The 17244-nt window shown below is 43.3% G+C and overlaps 1 protein-coding gene across 1 annotated transcript; it reads right to left on the bottom strand.

Moving 5' to 3' along the window:
* Positions 1-1478: 1478 nt before the first annotated feature.
* Positions 1479-17185, bottom strand: LOC311232814 (mannose-P-dolichol utilization defect 1 protein-like; the record flags this gene model as incomplete). Its single annotated transcript, XM_084319623.1, has 7 exons — positions 1479-5179; positions 6911-7021; positions 10568-10683; positions 13428-13513; positions 14897-15029; positions 16782-16844; positions 17071-17185. 7 exons carry the CDS (start codon positions 17183-17185, stop codon positions 5066-5068), a joined length of 738 nt encoding a protein of 245 aa, XP_084175749.1. The 3' UTR covers positions 1479-5065.
* Positions 17186-17244: the final 59 nt, after the last annotated feature.

Raw genomic sequence — 17244 nt, forward strand, 5'->3', positions numbered from 1 at the left:
TCTACACAGCGATGGTGTGTAGAGCAAGCACTTAATCAAATCAATCACATTTATGCATGGGAATTAGTATGCACTTTTATGGCAAGAGTATTCGTCGGTATATCAATAGAGAATGTCCAATCTCTGAAGGCGCAGGTGGTACATATACGACCTGGAATAGTTAAGGAATAACAGCAATGATACTTTAATGATTATAGACTGGATACACTAGGGGGGGTTAATCCGGTCGCTTGTAAGCCGACAGGAGTAGGAAGGGGGGGGGGGTAGAGTCCGGCTGCCTCATCCGGCCAAGGGTATCCCAGGTGAACCCACTGTAGTGCCGTTCAATGCGCCGGCGATCCTTGGACCACAGATGAAAGCAGATGGACTCTTTGTGGGCCGGCGTCCTCCGGTCCACGGAGGAGAGACGTGAAGCGACCTCGTCTTGCAGAGCGTCTCCTCACCTTGCGTCCTCTCCAGGGGGGGGGGTTCCAACACACGGCAGTGTCGGGGGTCTTTATCCATGGAATAATCAACGTATACAAAGCATAATCCGTGCCTGGGAAGGCGGGCTGTCGTCGGTAGAATAATCCGGTATACAGGTCCACTCGCTCGTCGGCTCTGGGGCTCCTCGGGTGCAATCTCACATGGGGTCGATCAGCCTGGATAAGCAGCCAGTTTTCTGCCCGAAACGATGGGGTGCTGACTACGGTAGTATTCTCACCGCACGAAGCACTATATATTAACAGACTATTATTAGCTTAATAGACTACGTCCAACTCGACGATATAGTGCCAAATATGACTATTCAAATATTAATATACACGATGTCTCAATACCGATGGTAGGCCGAACTTGGCCTTACTCCCACACGTGGCGTCGCGGGGAGGCTTTACGTCTGTCACTCTATTGGAGGGTAAGAAACTGGACTGAAAAGGAAGTCCTACTTTAGTAGCGCAGTATATATACGCACTATGAACAAATAGTCCCATTAGTGGTGCGGTAGCCAGATTCCTACGCGGAACTAGGACTTGTTCGTACATGTTGAGCGGTACGTTTGAACTGGGTCTGGGGGGTATGGCAGCCTGGCACCAAGGTCTCGACCAATAGTAGAATGGAGACTATTATGGGATGTTCAGTAGGCTAGAATGGATATTCAATGCATATTGTACAAGGAATATACAAGGGATATCAGGGAATATTAGAGAATATACAAATACAATTAAATATATATATATAATAAATATATATATTCGGTTTAATCTGGCCCTTCACAACACACTGTGTACATTCAAGGAGATAGCTCCTGAACCAAGCAACATGCACATTTTGACTGAAACCCACCCTCAGGAGAGTATTAAATAATTTGTGAGGATCGACAGTATCGAAAGGCTTAGTCAGATCAATAAGCAATTGATTTATCGATTGAATACTTTATTGACACAACAGTAAGACAACATTTGAACAATAACAATGTCACATAACGCTAACAAGGCAACACAAAAATACTTATTGTCAGTAGCAGCCCTGATGTTATCTATGACTTCTAAGCATGCAGTCACAGTACTATGCTTGGTTCTAAAACCAGACTGCATGGTATTTAAGATGGAATGAGAGTCTATAGAAAAAGCCTTAGTTGGGAAGATACTAATGGTGACTCCAGAATTTTAGATAGGACACAGAGGTTAGAAATAGGCCGATAATTGTTCATCTCTGAGGGAGGACCTGTTTTTAACAGAGGGAGAGACGAAAGCTTGTTTCCAGATATCAGGCAGGACCTCTTCAGAAATAGATAGATTATACAAGTCTGTCAAGGGTTGAGCAGCTGAAACCTTTGGAAAATAGGGGTCAGGGCCAGCAGTCTTTTTAGGATCTAATGTTTGCAGGGCATGCAAGACATCAGACACAATAAAAGGAGAAAAGACTATAGTAGGCAGAGTAGAAGAGGGCTCTGAGGAGTCAACCTCGAGGCAGTAAGTCATCAAAAACATGCCCATCCTTTTTTTTTTTAAATTCTGTAAGGCTTTCACTGTAAGTCCAAAGGGGTTACTTAGGGTGTCAGAGGTTAAGGTTAAGTAGTACACTTATTTAGAAGGGAGCGAAAATGCAACCAGTCCATAGCAGTCTAACACCACCTCAAAATGTATAAAAAAAAAGTACTTTTAAAAGCTTAACAACTAAAATCAGCAATACCAATTTGAATGTAGTCAAACCACTAGCAAGCTACTGCAAAATGTAGTTAAACGACTAGTTTATTTACATGTAGTAAAACTACTTCCCCAACACTGCATATACTGTAACATCATCGTGTATTTGAAATAAATGTAACATCGCCACTGTGCTCCTTTCAAAGTCTGATGTAAAATCACAAGATAATTCACAGCATTGATCAATAGACGTGAACATGATAGAGAGACACTGAGAACTTGTCAATAGAACACAAGCATGGAGAAAGAAAAATACAAAAACATGCATGGCATATACAGTAAAGCCACGGAAATGTAGATCTGAAATGCACGCATGTACCTGGCCAACAACATAAAGGCAACCCAAGCTACTGATAGAGCAATTATAGCATTTAGTACATTTTAGTTTTGTATATTTTGTAGTGTTTGGTCCTTATACTGTTTACTGTATGAAGCACAATCTGAGGGGGCTCATATTACAGAACCAAGCATTTCACTGTGTAATGTACATGTACCTTATATGTGACAAATAAAACAAAACTTGAACTAGAAGCTGCATTGAGCCTCAACAATGATTCTATAGAAGTTTGTAAACGGCATGTGACCCGCTCCTTCAACGTGACGCTTATATTCCCGTGGATACTCGAGTATTCTGTTTCGAGTTGGTGCAGGTAAACTAGCTCTTTCACATGAGTTCTCATAGGCTGCGTTCGCACTGCAAGCCTTGGTGCTCAATCCTGATTTAATGCTCAGGTCTGATTTTATTTGTTTGGCTGTTCACATCATTACTATTATTATTATTTTGTAAATGTGGTCAATATCAGATTACAGTAAAAAAAGAAATTGTGACAAATGTCAAATGTATCTGATAGGACCACACGTGAAAGTGGCCCAAATCAGAATTGAAAAGATCAGATTCCATGTGATTTGTGCTGTCCGATCTGAGTCACATATAAGCAAAAATGTTTTTATGTTTCGCTTGCAGTGTGAACGTAGCCTTAGAACTATATCTTGGGTTCTAGAACTCCATAGGTTTCAAATGCCACATAACCATTATAATGTTCTTTCTTATGAGAGATCTACACCTGATAGCTTAGGGTTAGAACTATCAGTTTCAAACAGTGTGTCTCCCCCTAGTGGTCAATGGTGAATGTCAATGGTGAAAGTTCTCCAACACTGGCTGTTGTTCTTAAAGATACCATTGATTGATTGATTGATTGAAAACTTTATTAACAGATTGCAGAATGGGTACAGTACAGTACAGCTCAATACATACAATTGTTAAGGGGATGCAGACCAGAGAAAGACTTTCGTCTTGTTTACATCAGGGTCCCCCATTTTCTTCTTCTTCACTAGGTGAAGACACAGTTTCTGACATGAAACTGCATGACTGATTGACAAACTCCACCACTAACTGCACAACGTTATTGAAACGTAACAATGCAATTCATTCTTTTCCAATAACCTCCAGTCCACATTGTAGTTTTAGTTGTTAACCCCACCTCAAAATGTAAAAAAAAATTAAATAAAAAAGGTAATTACTGTAACTAAAATCACCAATACCAATTTGAATTTAGTCAAACTACTAACACGCTACAACAAAACTACTAGTTTAATTACATCCAATTGCATCCAACACTGCATATAACATTATCCTGTATAAATGTAACATCACCACTGTGCTCATGGGTTACAACAAGTTTCAAAAGGCATGTGTCTCCCCCTAGTGGCCTCTTTGAGAATAACATAGAATTATTCTAGGCATGTAAACTTGGTCAATGGTGAACGTTTTTCATTTTCTGACACAGAACTGCATGACTGACTGACAAACTCCATCACTAACTAACTGCACAAAGCTATTGAAAAGCAGTTGGATTTTGAATATTCTGTCTTGTTAGTTCATTCGATGCAAACAAATTGCATTTGGATAGCATTTGCTACATGGAATGATTCAAGTGATATATCTCCCCATAGTTTGAGATGAAAGTGGTCAAACTCCACTCACTCCTCTGCTGCTGTTCCCTTAATTAATGTTGTGTCCTGAAACTGGATGTTTGTGAATGCATGTGTGAACTCACAAGATACAATATTGTAAGTCCTTTTTATCAATATTATGCAGTTAAGTGATGGGTTTGTCATTTGTATAAGAAAATAAAAATATGTGTCTCCCCCTAGCGGTCTTTTCAAATATTACTACTATACTACTACCTACTATGCTAACATGTCTATACTTTATGCACTCAAGACTGTAGCACTCAAGTTAAACACTGTTTGATGAACAATCTTACTGACCCTTAGCTGCCAGAGTTGTACCCTTCCTGCTGACTTGTTGTACAGAACTTGTAAGTCGCTTTGGATGAAAGCGTCAGCTAAATTACTAAATGTAAATGAAAAAATGTAAATACGTGAACTTGGTCAACGTGGAATTTTCTTCTAAGACTGGCTATTATTCTCAAAGACACCACTCGGGGGAGACACAGGCCTTTTAATTTTCTGACATGAATGGCAAACCGCATGACTGAGAAACTCCTCAACTGCTCAAATGCCCTTAAACAGCAATGGAACTTATATTCCGTAATTTTTGTCCACTCGGTCATAAACACACAACATGTAGGTAGCATTTGTTACATAGAGTGATTAAAGTGTGATATGAAAATGTTCCCATACAGAGTTTGCGTGTTGGACATGGTTGTCGTTGAGGTCGACGGCGTTGGGACATGGTTGTCGTTGAGGTCGACGGCGTTGGGACATGGTTGTCGTTGAGGTCGACGGCGTTGGGACATGGTTGTCGTTGAGGTCGACGGCGTTGGGACATGGTTGTCGTTGAGGTCGACGGCGTTGGGACATGGTTGTCGTTGAGGTCGACCGCGTTGGGACATGGTTGTCGTTGAGGTCGACCGCTACTCGCTCTTCTCTTTGGTGCCACTCCCGTTGCGCAGGACTTGTCCCAGCAGCACACAGCTGACGCAGGCAGACAAGACGTGGACCAGAGTGTCGAGAGACGCCCCTGTGTCCTAAACGAGGACAAGAAACCAATGGGAAACAAGCATGAGTTCAAATAAACGATGCCTGGAGCTGTTGACCTGTTGACCCCATTATGAGTTTAGAAAGATTCCTGTGACCCCCAGCGTTGTGAAAACACATAACCATTATGCAGAGTGCATTGCCATTGTTCCACTCATGGGAACAGAAACAAGCCACTCTTGTAAACCAGCCAATGGCAGACTTATACTGAGGCTACATGGTTCTCAGCCAATGACAGACTTATACTGAGGCTACATGGTTCTCAGCCAATGACAGACTTATACTGAGGCTACATGGTTCTCTGCCAATGACAGACTTATACTGAGGCTACATGGTTCTCAGCCAATGACAGACTTATACTGAGGCTACATGGTTCTCAGCCAATGACAGACTTATACTGAGGCTACATGGTTCTCAGCCAATGACAGACTTATACAGAGGCTACATGGTTCTCAGCCAATGGCAGACTTATACAGAGGCTACATGGTTCTCAGCCAATGGCAGACTTATACTGAGGCTACATGGTTCTCAGCCAATGGCAGACTTATACTGAGGCTACATGGTTCTCAGCCAATGACAGACTTATACTGAGGCTACATGGTTCTCAGGGGTCGCTGGCAGCAGTTTCCTGTTTCAAAATTACTTGCAGATATCATTAGTCATTTTGGTTTAAATGGGACCCTGTTTTCATATCAGGAGGCCCCATATTATATTATATACGATTAGATTAAAATGTATTGTCATCACGCAGCACAAGTACAGTACAACGAAAAGAAGTTTGGCATCCAACCAGAGTGCAAATGTAACATTAAAGTGCAATAGTAATATACAATGTACAGGTGATTAAACTGGGTATAAAATATACAAATTAGTCAGATGTATGTACAGGATTGTAGTAGTATTATGTACAGTGATACAGGTATAAAGACACTATGGTAGTAAGTCATACTGGCCAGCAGCGTAACTAGTACGAGTAAGTTACATAAGTACATAGCTAAGGGATGATATATGTACATATATAGATATAGTATCTACAGATGTGTAAAAAGGATTATATGCAGGTATGTACATACAGATGTGGATATATATTTATTAGGGATGTCCAATATTATCGGCCGATATCGGCATTAAAATGTGATATCGGAAAATATCGGTATCGGTTTTCAATTTTTTTTTTTTTTACATTTCTATAACCTTTATTTACCCAGGCAAGCAAGTAAGAACAAATTCTGATTTTATTTATTGTCAAAAGTATGCATAATGTTGTGTTAATTCCACAACAAGAGATATGTAATGTTAATTACCTGAAATTATTCCATTTTTGGGGGGGGGGGGGGGGTAACCCTGCATAATATCGGTATCGGTTGATATCGGTTGATATCGGTTGATATCGGTATCGGAAATTAAGAGTTGGACAATATCGGTATATCGGTATCGGTAAAAAAGCCAATATCGAGCATCCCTAATATTTATATATATACGGTACGAATAAATATATATACGGTATATACAGCATTATTGTACATGCTATCATACAGAGTTGTATGGGTTGTATGACCATAAACTACATTGCAATGCGTGTGCATACACGGGGACATGGCTGTGGCTCCTATAGGTCTATCCATACCTCAAGTTTCAAGTTCAAGTTTGTTTATTATTTGTCATAATAAAATACAGAATACTTTATGATGAAATGCTTGTTTCTGTATGAGCCCCCCTACCTGCAGAGAGGGAAAGAGGAGAGCCAGGGAGGCGGCCCACACCAGGAACACAGACACACTGGACAGCTGGCCCGTATGGCCGCTCACGTAGTTAGTCCGAGCCTGGATAACCTGGATATAAAAAACACAAGAATAACGTTAACATAATTGCACCCAGGGTAGACTTGTACTTGTCCTGTTGCCACTCTAAATTGTGGTAGGTAGACATGGGGAGCTTTGGTAGAGTCATCTCCAGGGTTAATAATAATAATAATAAACTTTATTTGTATAGCACTTTTCATACAGAAGTTGCAGTTCAAAGTGCTTCACAACAGTAAAAAATACAGGCATAAGCGAGAATAAAAAAAAAGATAGAGAGGTAGCAAAGTAAGGTAAATCATCAGTAAGAAGTAAAAAGTGGGTTGGGGCTGTTCGCTGGTTGTGTTGGGCTGTTAGCTCAACTTCCAGGTAACTTCAGGACTTCTGGTAATGACCCAGAGCTGGCTACAAGTTTGGAATATATCCTGAAATAGTTCATCCTTTTTAGATTAGATTCAAATGTATTGTTTGTCATCATACAGCACAGTACAGTACAGTACAACAAAAATACGTTTGACATCCAACCAGAGTGCAAATGTAACAGTAAAGTGCAATAGTAATATACAATGTACAGGTGATTAAACTGGGTATAATATATAAATTAGTACTACTGAGTAGTAGTGCTATCAGATGTATGTAATACATGTATGTGTAGTATTAATACTGAGGAGACGTGGCACCAGAAAGATGGAAACAACGAATGAAAGTGTGGAGTCTGACGAAGAAGCAGGGCTAGCTACAGGTGCTAACGCTGGTGAAAGAAGCAGGGCTAGCTACAGGTGCTAATGCTGGTGAAAGAAGCAGGGCTAGCTACAGGTGCTGGTGAAAGAAGCAGGGCTAGCTACAGGTGCTAATGCTGGTGAAAGAAGCAGGGCTAGCTACAGGTGCTAACGCTGGTGAAAGAAGCAGGGCTAGCTACAGGTGCTAATGCTGGTGAAAGAAGCAGGGCTAGCTACAGGTGCTAACGCTGGTGAAAGAAGCAGGGCTAGCTACAGGTGCTAATGCTGGTGAAAGAAGCAGGGCTAGCTACAGGTGCTAACGCTGGTGAAAGAAGCAGGGCTAGCTACAGGTGCTAATGCTGGTGAAAGAAGCAGGGCTAGCTACAGGTGCTGGTGAAAGAAGCAGGGCTAGCTACAGGTGCTAATGCTGGTGAAAGAAGCAGGGCTAGCTACAGGTGCTAATGCTGGTGAAAGAAGCAGGGCTAGCTACAGGTTATAATGCAGGTGAAAGAAGCAGGGCTAGCTACAGGTGCTGGTGAAAGAAGCAGGGCTAGCTACAGGTGCTAATGCTGGTGAAAGAAGCAGGGCTAGCTACAGGTGCTAACACTGGTGAAAGAAGCAGGGCTAGCTACAGGTGCTAATGCTGGTGAAAGAAGCAGGGCTAGCTACAGGTGCTAACGCTGGTGAAAGAAGCAGGGCTAGCTACAGGTGCTAATGCTGGTGAAAGAAGCAGGGCTAGCTACAGGTGCTAACGCTGGTGAAAGAAGCAGGGCTAGCTACAGGTGCTAATGCTGGTGAAAGAAGCAGGGCTAGCTACAGGTGCTGGTGAAAGAAGCAGGGCTAGCTACAGGTGCTAATGCTGGTGAAAGAAGCAGGGCTAGCTACAGGTGCTAATGCTGGTGAAAGAAGCAGGGCTAGCTACAGGTTATAATGCAGGTGAAAGAAGCAGGGCTAGCTACAGGTGCTAATGCTGGTGAAAGAAGCAGGGCTAGCTACAGGTTATAATGCAGGTGAAAGAAGCAGGGCTAGCTACAGGTTATAATGCTGGTGAAAGAAGCAGGGCTAGCTACAGGTGCTAATGCTGGTGAAAGAAGCAGGGCTAGCTACAGGTGCTAATGCTGGTGAAAGAAGCAGGGCTAGCTACAGGTGCTGGTGAAAGAAGCAGGGCTAGCTACAGGTTCTAATGCAGGTGAAAGAAGCAGGGCTAGCTACAGGTGCTAATGCTGGTGAAAGAAGCAGGGCTAGCTACAGGTGCTAATGGAGGTAAAAGAAGCAGGGCTAGCTACAGGTGCTAATGCTGGTGAAAGAAGCAGGGCTAGCTACAGGTGCTAATGCTGGTGAAAGAAGCAGGGCTAGCTACAGGTTATAATGCAGGTGAAAGAAGCAGGGCTAGCTACAGGTTATAATGCTGGTGAAAGAAGCAGGGCTAGCTACAGGTGCTAATGCTGGTGAAAGAAGCAGGGCTAGCTACAGGTGCTAATGCTGGTGAAAGAAGCAGGGCTAGCTACAGGTGCTAATGCTGGTGAAAGAAGCAGGGCTAGCTACAGGTGCTAATGCTGGTGAAAGAAGCAGGGCTAGCTACAGGTGCTAATGCTGGTGAAAGAAGCAGGGCTAGCTACAGGTGCTAATGCAGGTGAAAGAAGCAGGGCTAGCTACAGGTGCTAATGCTGGTGAAAGAAGCAGGGCTAGCTACAGGTGCTAATGCTGCTGAAAGAAGCAGGGTTAGCTACAGGTGCTGGTGAAAGAAACAGGGCTAGCTACAGGTGCTAATGCTGGTGAAAGAAGCAGGGCTAGCTACAGGTGCTAACGCTGGTGAAAGAAGCAGGGCTAGCTACAGGTGCTAATGCAGGTGAAAGAAGCAGGGCTAGCTACAGGTGCTAATGCAGGTGAAAGAAGCAGGGCTAGCTACAGGTACTAATGCAGGTGGAAGAAGCAGGGCTAGCTACAGGTGCTAATGCTGGTGAAAGAAGCAGGGCTAGCTACAGGTGCTGGTGGAAGAAGCAGGGCTAGCTACAGGTGCTAACGCTGGTGGAAGAAGCAGGGCTAGCTACAGGTGCTAATGCTGGTGAAAGAAGCAGGGCTAACTACAGGTGCTAATGCTGGTGAAAGAAGCAGGGCTAGCTACAGGTGCTGGTGAAAGAAGCAGGGCTAGCTACAGGTGCTAACGCTGGTGAAGAAGCAGGGCTAGCTACAGGTGCTAATGCTGGTGAAAAAGCAGGGCTAGCTACAGGTGCTAATGCTGGTGAAAGAAGCAGGGCTAACTACAGGTGCTAATGCTGGTGAAAGAAGCAGGGCTAGCTACAGGTGCTAATGCAGGTGAAAGAAGCAGGGCTAGCTACAGGTGCTAATGCTGGTTAAAGAAGCAGGGCTAGCTACAGGTTCTAATGCTGGTGGAAGAAGCAGGGCTAGCTACAGGTGCTAATGTTGGTGAAAGAAGCAGGGCTAGCTACAGGTTATAATGCTGGTGAAAGAAGCAGGGCTAGCTACAGGTTATAATGCTGGTGGAAGAAGCAGGGCTAGCGGAAAATAATGAGGCGGAAAATAATATTATGATATAAAATATAATACAGTAATATATATATAATAGTCAAATATGTGAACTCGTGACTCTGAACTAATGTGATTGTGCAACATGACTTGTGCAACAACAAGCTGTAACAACAGTAGCACCACGCGTCTCAACGCGCTTCCCTACTAGACCACGCTTCCAGTCAAGGTGTTACAGTGGTGCCGTGACTCACGATGGGGGGGGGTGGGGGGGGGGGAGGGGACGACGACGACGACGAGGTCAAAGAGCAGCCCATGCCTGAAACCTCAATATCTCCCAAAGCCCAGGCTCAAAGCAGGTGTGTTACGGTACCTTGCTTGCAACCACAGCTGCGACGCTGGATGCCTGCATGGTGGAGACGACGGCTGGCGGAGCCGCAGGCCCGGCGAGGTACAGGCCTCCAGCGTAGCCCAGGAGACACAACAGCCCTGCAGCACACAGGGAGGACAGGGGCACTCAAAACATTACATTTACATTTAGTCATTTACATTTAGTCATTTACATTTAGTCATTTACATTAAGTCATTTACATTTAGTCATTTACATTTAGTCATTTACATTTAGTCATTTACATTAAGTCATTTACATTTAGTCATCTACAATTAGTAATTTACATTTAGTAATTTACATTTAGCTGACATTTTTATAAAATATTCCTCATATTTTTATATTTTTATAAAATTGTATTGCCTACATTTATGTCTTTCTACTATTTCCCTGCCCATACATGTACCTCCCCTCCCCCATGCTGCTATGATGCCTGCATTTCCCCAAGGGGATCAAAAATGAATATCTTATTGTATATCTTATCTTAACGCGACTTAAAAGTTCTGTACAACAAGTACGGGTTACCCTGGCAGTTAAGTCTTGAGTGCATAGTAGTATAGGCATATTAGCATAGTAGGTAGTAGTATAGGCATATTAGCATAGTAGGTAGTAATATAGGCATATTAGCATAGTAGGTAGTAATATAGGCGCGATTAGATTGGGTGGGAACTTCATTCCACCCTTGTGGAGCGAGGACAGAGAATAGCCTGCTTCGCTTTGATGATCCCCCAGGAGCTTGGATAGGAGTGGGTCTGAGGCGGCCAGAAGATGCAGAGCAAATGGGTCTTGAGGGTGTGTAGTTAGAAGATGCAGAGCGTAGGGGTCTTGAGGGTGTGTAGTTAGAAGATGCAGAGCGTAGGGCTCTTGAGGGTGTGTAGTTAGATGATGCAGAGCGTAGGGCTCTTGAGGGTGTGTAGTTAGAAGATGCCGAGCGTAGGGGTCTTGAGGGTGTGTAGTTAGAAGATGCAGAGCGTAGGGCTCTTGAGGGTGTGTAGTTAGATGATGCAGAGCGTAGGGCTCTTGAGGGTGTGTAGTTAGAAGATGCAGAGCGTAGGGGTCTTGAGGGTGTGTAGTTAGAAGATGCAGAGCGTAGGGGTCTTGAGGGTGTGTAGTTAGAAGATACAGAGTGTAGGGGTCTTGAGGGTGTGTAGTTAGAAGATGCACAGCGTAGGGGTCTTGAGGGTGTGTAGTTAGAAGATGCAGAGCGTAGGGGTCTTGAGGGTGTGTAGTTAGAAGATGCAGAGCGTAGGGGTCTTGAGGGTGTGTAGTTAGAAGATGCAGAGCGTAGGGCTCTTGAGGGTGTGTAGTTAGAAGATGCAGACTGTAGGGGTCTTGAGGGCGTGTAGTTAGAAGATGCAGAGTGTAGGGCTCTTGAGGGTGTGTAGTTAGAAGATGCAGACTGTAGGGGTCTTGAGGGTGTGTAGTTAGAAGATGCAGAGTGTAGGGCTCTTGAGGGTGTGTAGTTAGAAGATGCAGACTGTAGGGGTCTTGAGGGTGTGTAGTTAGAAGATGCAGAGCGTAGGGGTCTTGAGGGTGTGTAGTTAGAAGATGCAGAGCGTAGGGGTCATGAGGGTGTGTAGTTAGAAGATGCAGAGCGTAGGGGTCTTGAGGGTGTGTAGTTAGAAGATGCAGACTGTAGGGCTCTTGAGGGTGTGTAGTTAGAAGATGCAGCCTGTAGGGGTCTTGAGGGTGTGTAGTTAGAAGATGCAGAGCGTAGGGCTCTTCGAGGGTGTGTAGTTAGAAGATGCAGAGCGTAGGGGTCTTGAGGGTGTGTAGTTAGAAGATGCAGAGTGGAGGGGTCTTGAGGGTGTGTAGTTAGAAGATGCAGAGCGTAGGGGTCTTGAGGGTGTGTAGTTAGAAGATGCAGAGTGGAGGGGTCTTGAGGGTGTGTAGTTAGAAGATGCAGAGCGTAGGGCTCTTGAAGGTGTGTAGTTAGAAGATGCAGAGCCTATAGGGGTCTTGAGGGTGTGTAAGTAGAAGATGCACAGCGTAGCGGTCTTGAGGGTGTGTAGTTAGACGATGCAGAGTGTAGGGGTATTGAGGGTGTGTAGTTAGAAGATGCAGAGCGTAGGGGTCTTGAGGGTGTGTAGTTAGAAGATGCAGACTGTAGGGGTCTTGAGGGTGTGTAGTTAGAAGATGCAGAGCATAGGGGTCTTGAGGGTGTGTAGTTAGAAGATGCAGAGCGTAGGGGTCTTGAGGGTGTGTAGTTAGAAGATGCAGAGCGTAGGGCTCTTGAGGGTGTGTACTAGTTAGAAGATGCAGAGTGTAGGGCTCTTGAGGGTGTGTAGTTAGAAGATGCAGAGCGTAGGGGTCTTGAGGGTGTGTACTAGTTAGAAGATGCAGAGCGTAGGGCTCTTGAGGGTGTGTAGTTAGAAGATGCAGAGTGTAGGGTTCTTGAGGGTATGTAGTTAGAAGATGCACAGCGTAGGGATCTTGAGGGTGTGTAGTTAGAAGATGCAGCGCGTAGGGATCTTGAGGGTGGGTAAGTAGAAGATGCACAGCGTAGGGGTCTTGAGGGTGTGTAGTTAGAAGATGCAGGGCGTAGGGGTCTTGAGGGTGTGTAGTTAGAAGATGCAGAGTGTAGGGGTCTTGAGGGTGTGTAGTTAGAAGATGCAGAGTGTAGGGGTCTTGAAGGTGTGTAGTTAGAGACCATTGACCGGAGGTAAGAGGGAGCCATTCCCTTCGCTACACGGTATGCCAGGTCAATAATCCTAGTACTGGTGGTTACATGACCTCTTCTGCCCCATCCTTAACTTGTCTCCTTCTCACCGTTTACATGTCAGTGGGTGGAGATACGACACAATCCTGAATGTGCAGATTTAAAAGGTGAGGTTTTTGAGCCAACCTTTAAGGGTGTTCCCACGGTAATGTAGAATGAGGAAGCCAATCAGTGCGGTCTGGGTGGACATGAAGAGCCTCTCCCCCCACGCCCTGTTCCAGAGCAGACGAAGAAGAACATTACTTTGTCAATCTACACAAGAAGGTACAGTAACTAATGAATACTTCAGACAAGGAACCATATCATTCAGTTTTAAGTTGTCAGATGGGCAATGTTTTCAAACCTAATTATCTAAAGATGATAAGTTAGAGTGTTGTGTTCATCCATAGTTAAAGACAGTAGAGGTTGAGTACTTTATTATCTAAAGATGGTGAGTTAGAGTGTTGTGTTCATTCATAGTTAAAGACAGTAGAGGTTGAGTACTTTATTATCTAAAGATGGTAAGTTATTGTGTTGTGTTCGTTCATAGTTAAAGACAGTAGAGGTTGAGTACTTTATTATCTAAAGATGGTAAGTTATTGTGTTGTGTTCGTTCATAGTTAAAGACAGTAGAGGTTGAGTACTTTATTATCTAAAGATGGTAAGTTAGAGTGTTGTGTTCATCCATAGTTAAAGACAGTAGAGGTTGAGTACTTTATTATCTAAAGATGGTAAGTTATTGTGTTGTGTTCGTTCATAGTTAAAGACAGTAGAGGTTGAGTACTTTATTATCTAAAGATGGTAAGTTATTGTGTTGTGTTCGTTCATAGTTAAAGACAGTAGAGGTTGAGTACTTTATTATCTAAAGATGGTAAGTTAGAGTGTTGTGTTCATTCATAGTTAAAGACAGTAGAGGTTGAGTACTTTATTATCTAAATATGGTAAGTTAGAGTGTTGTGTTCATTCATAGTTAAAGACAGTAGAGGTTGAGCACTTTATTATCTAAAGATGGTAAGTTAGAGTGTTGTGTTCATTCATAGTTAAAGACAGTAGAGGTTGAGTACTTTATTATCTAAAGATGGTAAGTTAGAGTGTTGTGTTCATTCATAGCTAATTGATAGCGCTGAAGGTTAAAGTGCTTAATTGATAGCGCTTAAGGTTAAAGTGCTTAATTGATAGCGCTGAAGGTTAAAGTGCTTAATTGATAGCCATGCAGGTTAAAGTGTTTAATTGATAGCGCTGAAGGTTAAAGTGTTTAATTGATAGCTCTGAAGGTTAAAGTGCTTAATTGATAGCTCTGAAGGTTAAAGTGCTTAATTGATAGCTCTGAAGGTTAAAGTTTTTAATTGATAGCACTGAAGGTTAAAGTGCTTAATTGATATAGCTGAAGGTTAATAAAGTGCTTAATTGATAGCCCTGCAGGTTAAAGTGCTTAATTGATAGCCCTGCAGGTCAAAGTGCTTAATTGATAGCCCTGCAGGTCAAAGTGTTTAATTGATAGCCCTGCAGGTCAAAGTGTTTAATTGATAGCCCTGAAGGTAAAAGTGCTTAATTGATAGCGCTGAAGGCCCAGGTGTAAAACACACGCTCCCGCCACTGTTCAGTACATTTCGTACCCGACGGGGAAGTTGTGGGCCACACAGAACAGCAGAGGCCCCGAGATGCTGTACAGCTGCAGCAGCACAGAGGACAAGCTCAGCCCCTCCGCACTCCTCACCCTCAAGATCCGCAGCAACTGAAGGAACGGAGCTGCAGAGAGAGGGGGCGATAAATCAAGACACCGGTAAAATAACCCAACTCTCCCACTCACGAGGGAACGACAAAATGCTACTCAAGTTGAAGTTTAAGTTATTTGGTCAAATACACAACAATACAGGGGGCATTGCAGGTAATGAGATGCTTGTGTTTCGAGCTCAGACTCAACAGTGTGCAATTAAAGCGACATCAATGAATACAAGAATGGTAACAATAGTAGTAACATAAAATACAATTAAAAAAGAGGTAAGATAAAATAGTCAATTATTTACAGAAAGTGTCTTGCGTGTAGTGTATGTGCATGATAAGGTGCAGTGCAGGGTGTGTGTGTGTGTGTCCAATAACAAACAATAAGTAGTAGTAGTATGATAAATTAAATTAAATATCAAAATGAGGTATAAAATAGTCAATTTCTACAGAAAGTGTGTTGCGTAAAAGTGTTTGTGAAGTCGTGCACAATAGAGAGCATCCTGACTGGTAACATCACCTCCTGGTTTGGGAATAGCACCGCACACGACCGCAGCAGACTGCAGAGAGAGGCTCGTTCAGCCAAACGCACAATCGAAGGTGGGCTTCCCACTCTCCAGGACATTTAAAACAGGCGTTGCAGGGCCAAGGCTAAGAGAATAACCAAAGACTCTAGCCACCCAAACAACTGCCTCTTTGCACTGCTGCGGCCGGGCAAGCGCTACCGGAGTCTCATGACCAAAAAGAGCTTCTATCCCCCAGGCCATCAGGATGCTCAATGGCTCTATGCAACACTAACACATCCAGTCTACACTCACACACACTCACTTAAACATTCACTTTAGACACTTTAAACACTAAACCATATTTTATCTATGTATTACTGGAAGATGTGCACTACCTCTCTACCACGTTTAGAATTTTTTGGCATTTTGTTTGCATTTGTACTTTAGTTTTGTATATTTTGTATAGTGTTTGGTCTTTATTCTTATTTTACTGTATGAAGCACAATCTCAGGAGGCTCATACAGAACCAAGCATTTCACTGCAATGTACCCTTTCTGTATATGTGGCAAATAAAACAACTTGAAACTTGAAATGTACTACTTGCTGTTTGGCCAGAGTTTGAAGTTTTCAGATGAACAAACTGTTCTGAATTATTACTTGCTGAGATGACACAAAAGGGACACAATAAATGAGCTTTAATTCAACAATTAGCTGTGCTTTTTGGAAACGTGGGGCAGCCAGATATAGCCTGATGCATCATCAGATAGTGACTCCAGCTTCCTCAAGGTGGGTCAGACAGGTCAGGGCAGGGACAGCAAAATACCTCGTTTAAAATGTGGCGTCTACTACCACACCCACCAAAACGGCGTGTTTTGATTGATTGAATTGATTGAAAACTTTATTAACAGATTGCAGAATGGGTACAATACAGTACGGCTCAATACATACAATTGTTAAGGGGATGCAGACCAGAGAAAGACTTTCGTCTTGTTTACATCAGGGTCCCCCATTTTCAATTCATCATAACATGACACACACACACGACATACAGATAGACAGTACTGCTACATCTATACATTTATGACATACCAGATTTGCAAATACAGTACTGTTTGTGATACAAAAAGAGTCCAGAAAAGAGAGTATATACATTTGACGTAGAAACTGTACATTGGAGAGAAGAAGTGTCCAATCAATGCAAGAGAAGAAAAGGCAGCTTATGTAGATATGTTGTCACTGTCGAAGACTAAACGGCTGAAATATAAGTTCTCACCCATCGTCGCAAGTAGGATCCAAACGCCCACCGTTTTGCTCAGGACAATCTTTATGCATGGCACTGACATGAAATGGAAAAGCACACGCATTAAAACGGGGTTCAACCATTTGAACGGCAGTCAACAAACTCCACTGATGGACAACTGTCAACTATGATGACGCGTAATAGCGACTCGTAAAGATTGTAGTCGCTGCTGCAGCTGCTGCACATCTGGACTGGAGGGCGCTGACTAATGTCTCCCGTGGTGTTAATGTTATGCACTACTACAACTTCCGTGTGTACTCACCGTGAAAGAGGTTTAAGTCGACAAAAAAGTGGTCATAACATTTCTCTGGCATCAAATAAGTGAGCATGAACTCTTTCGTGGGAGACAGCGCGTCAATTTCGTCCGACGTGTCCATTGTTGTCCCTCAGCTGACTGCAGGAGGAATGTTCCCCCGATACACCGGTAGGAGGCGCA

The sequence above is a fragment of the Notolepis coatsorum genome (assembly GCF_963971535.1).
Source record: "Notolepis coatsorum genome assembly, chromosome: 8".
In the NCBI taxonomy this organism is placed as follows: Eukaryota; Metazoa; Chordata; class Actinopteri; order Aulopiformes; family Paralepididae; genus Notolepis; species Notolepis coatsorum.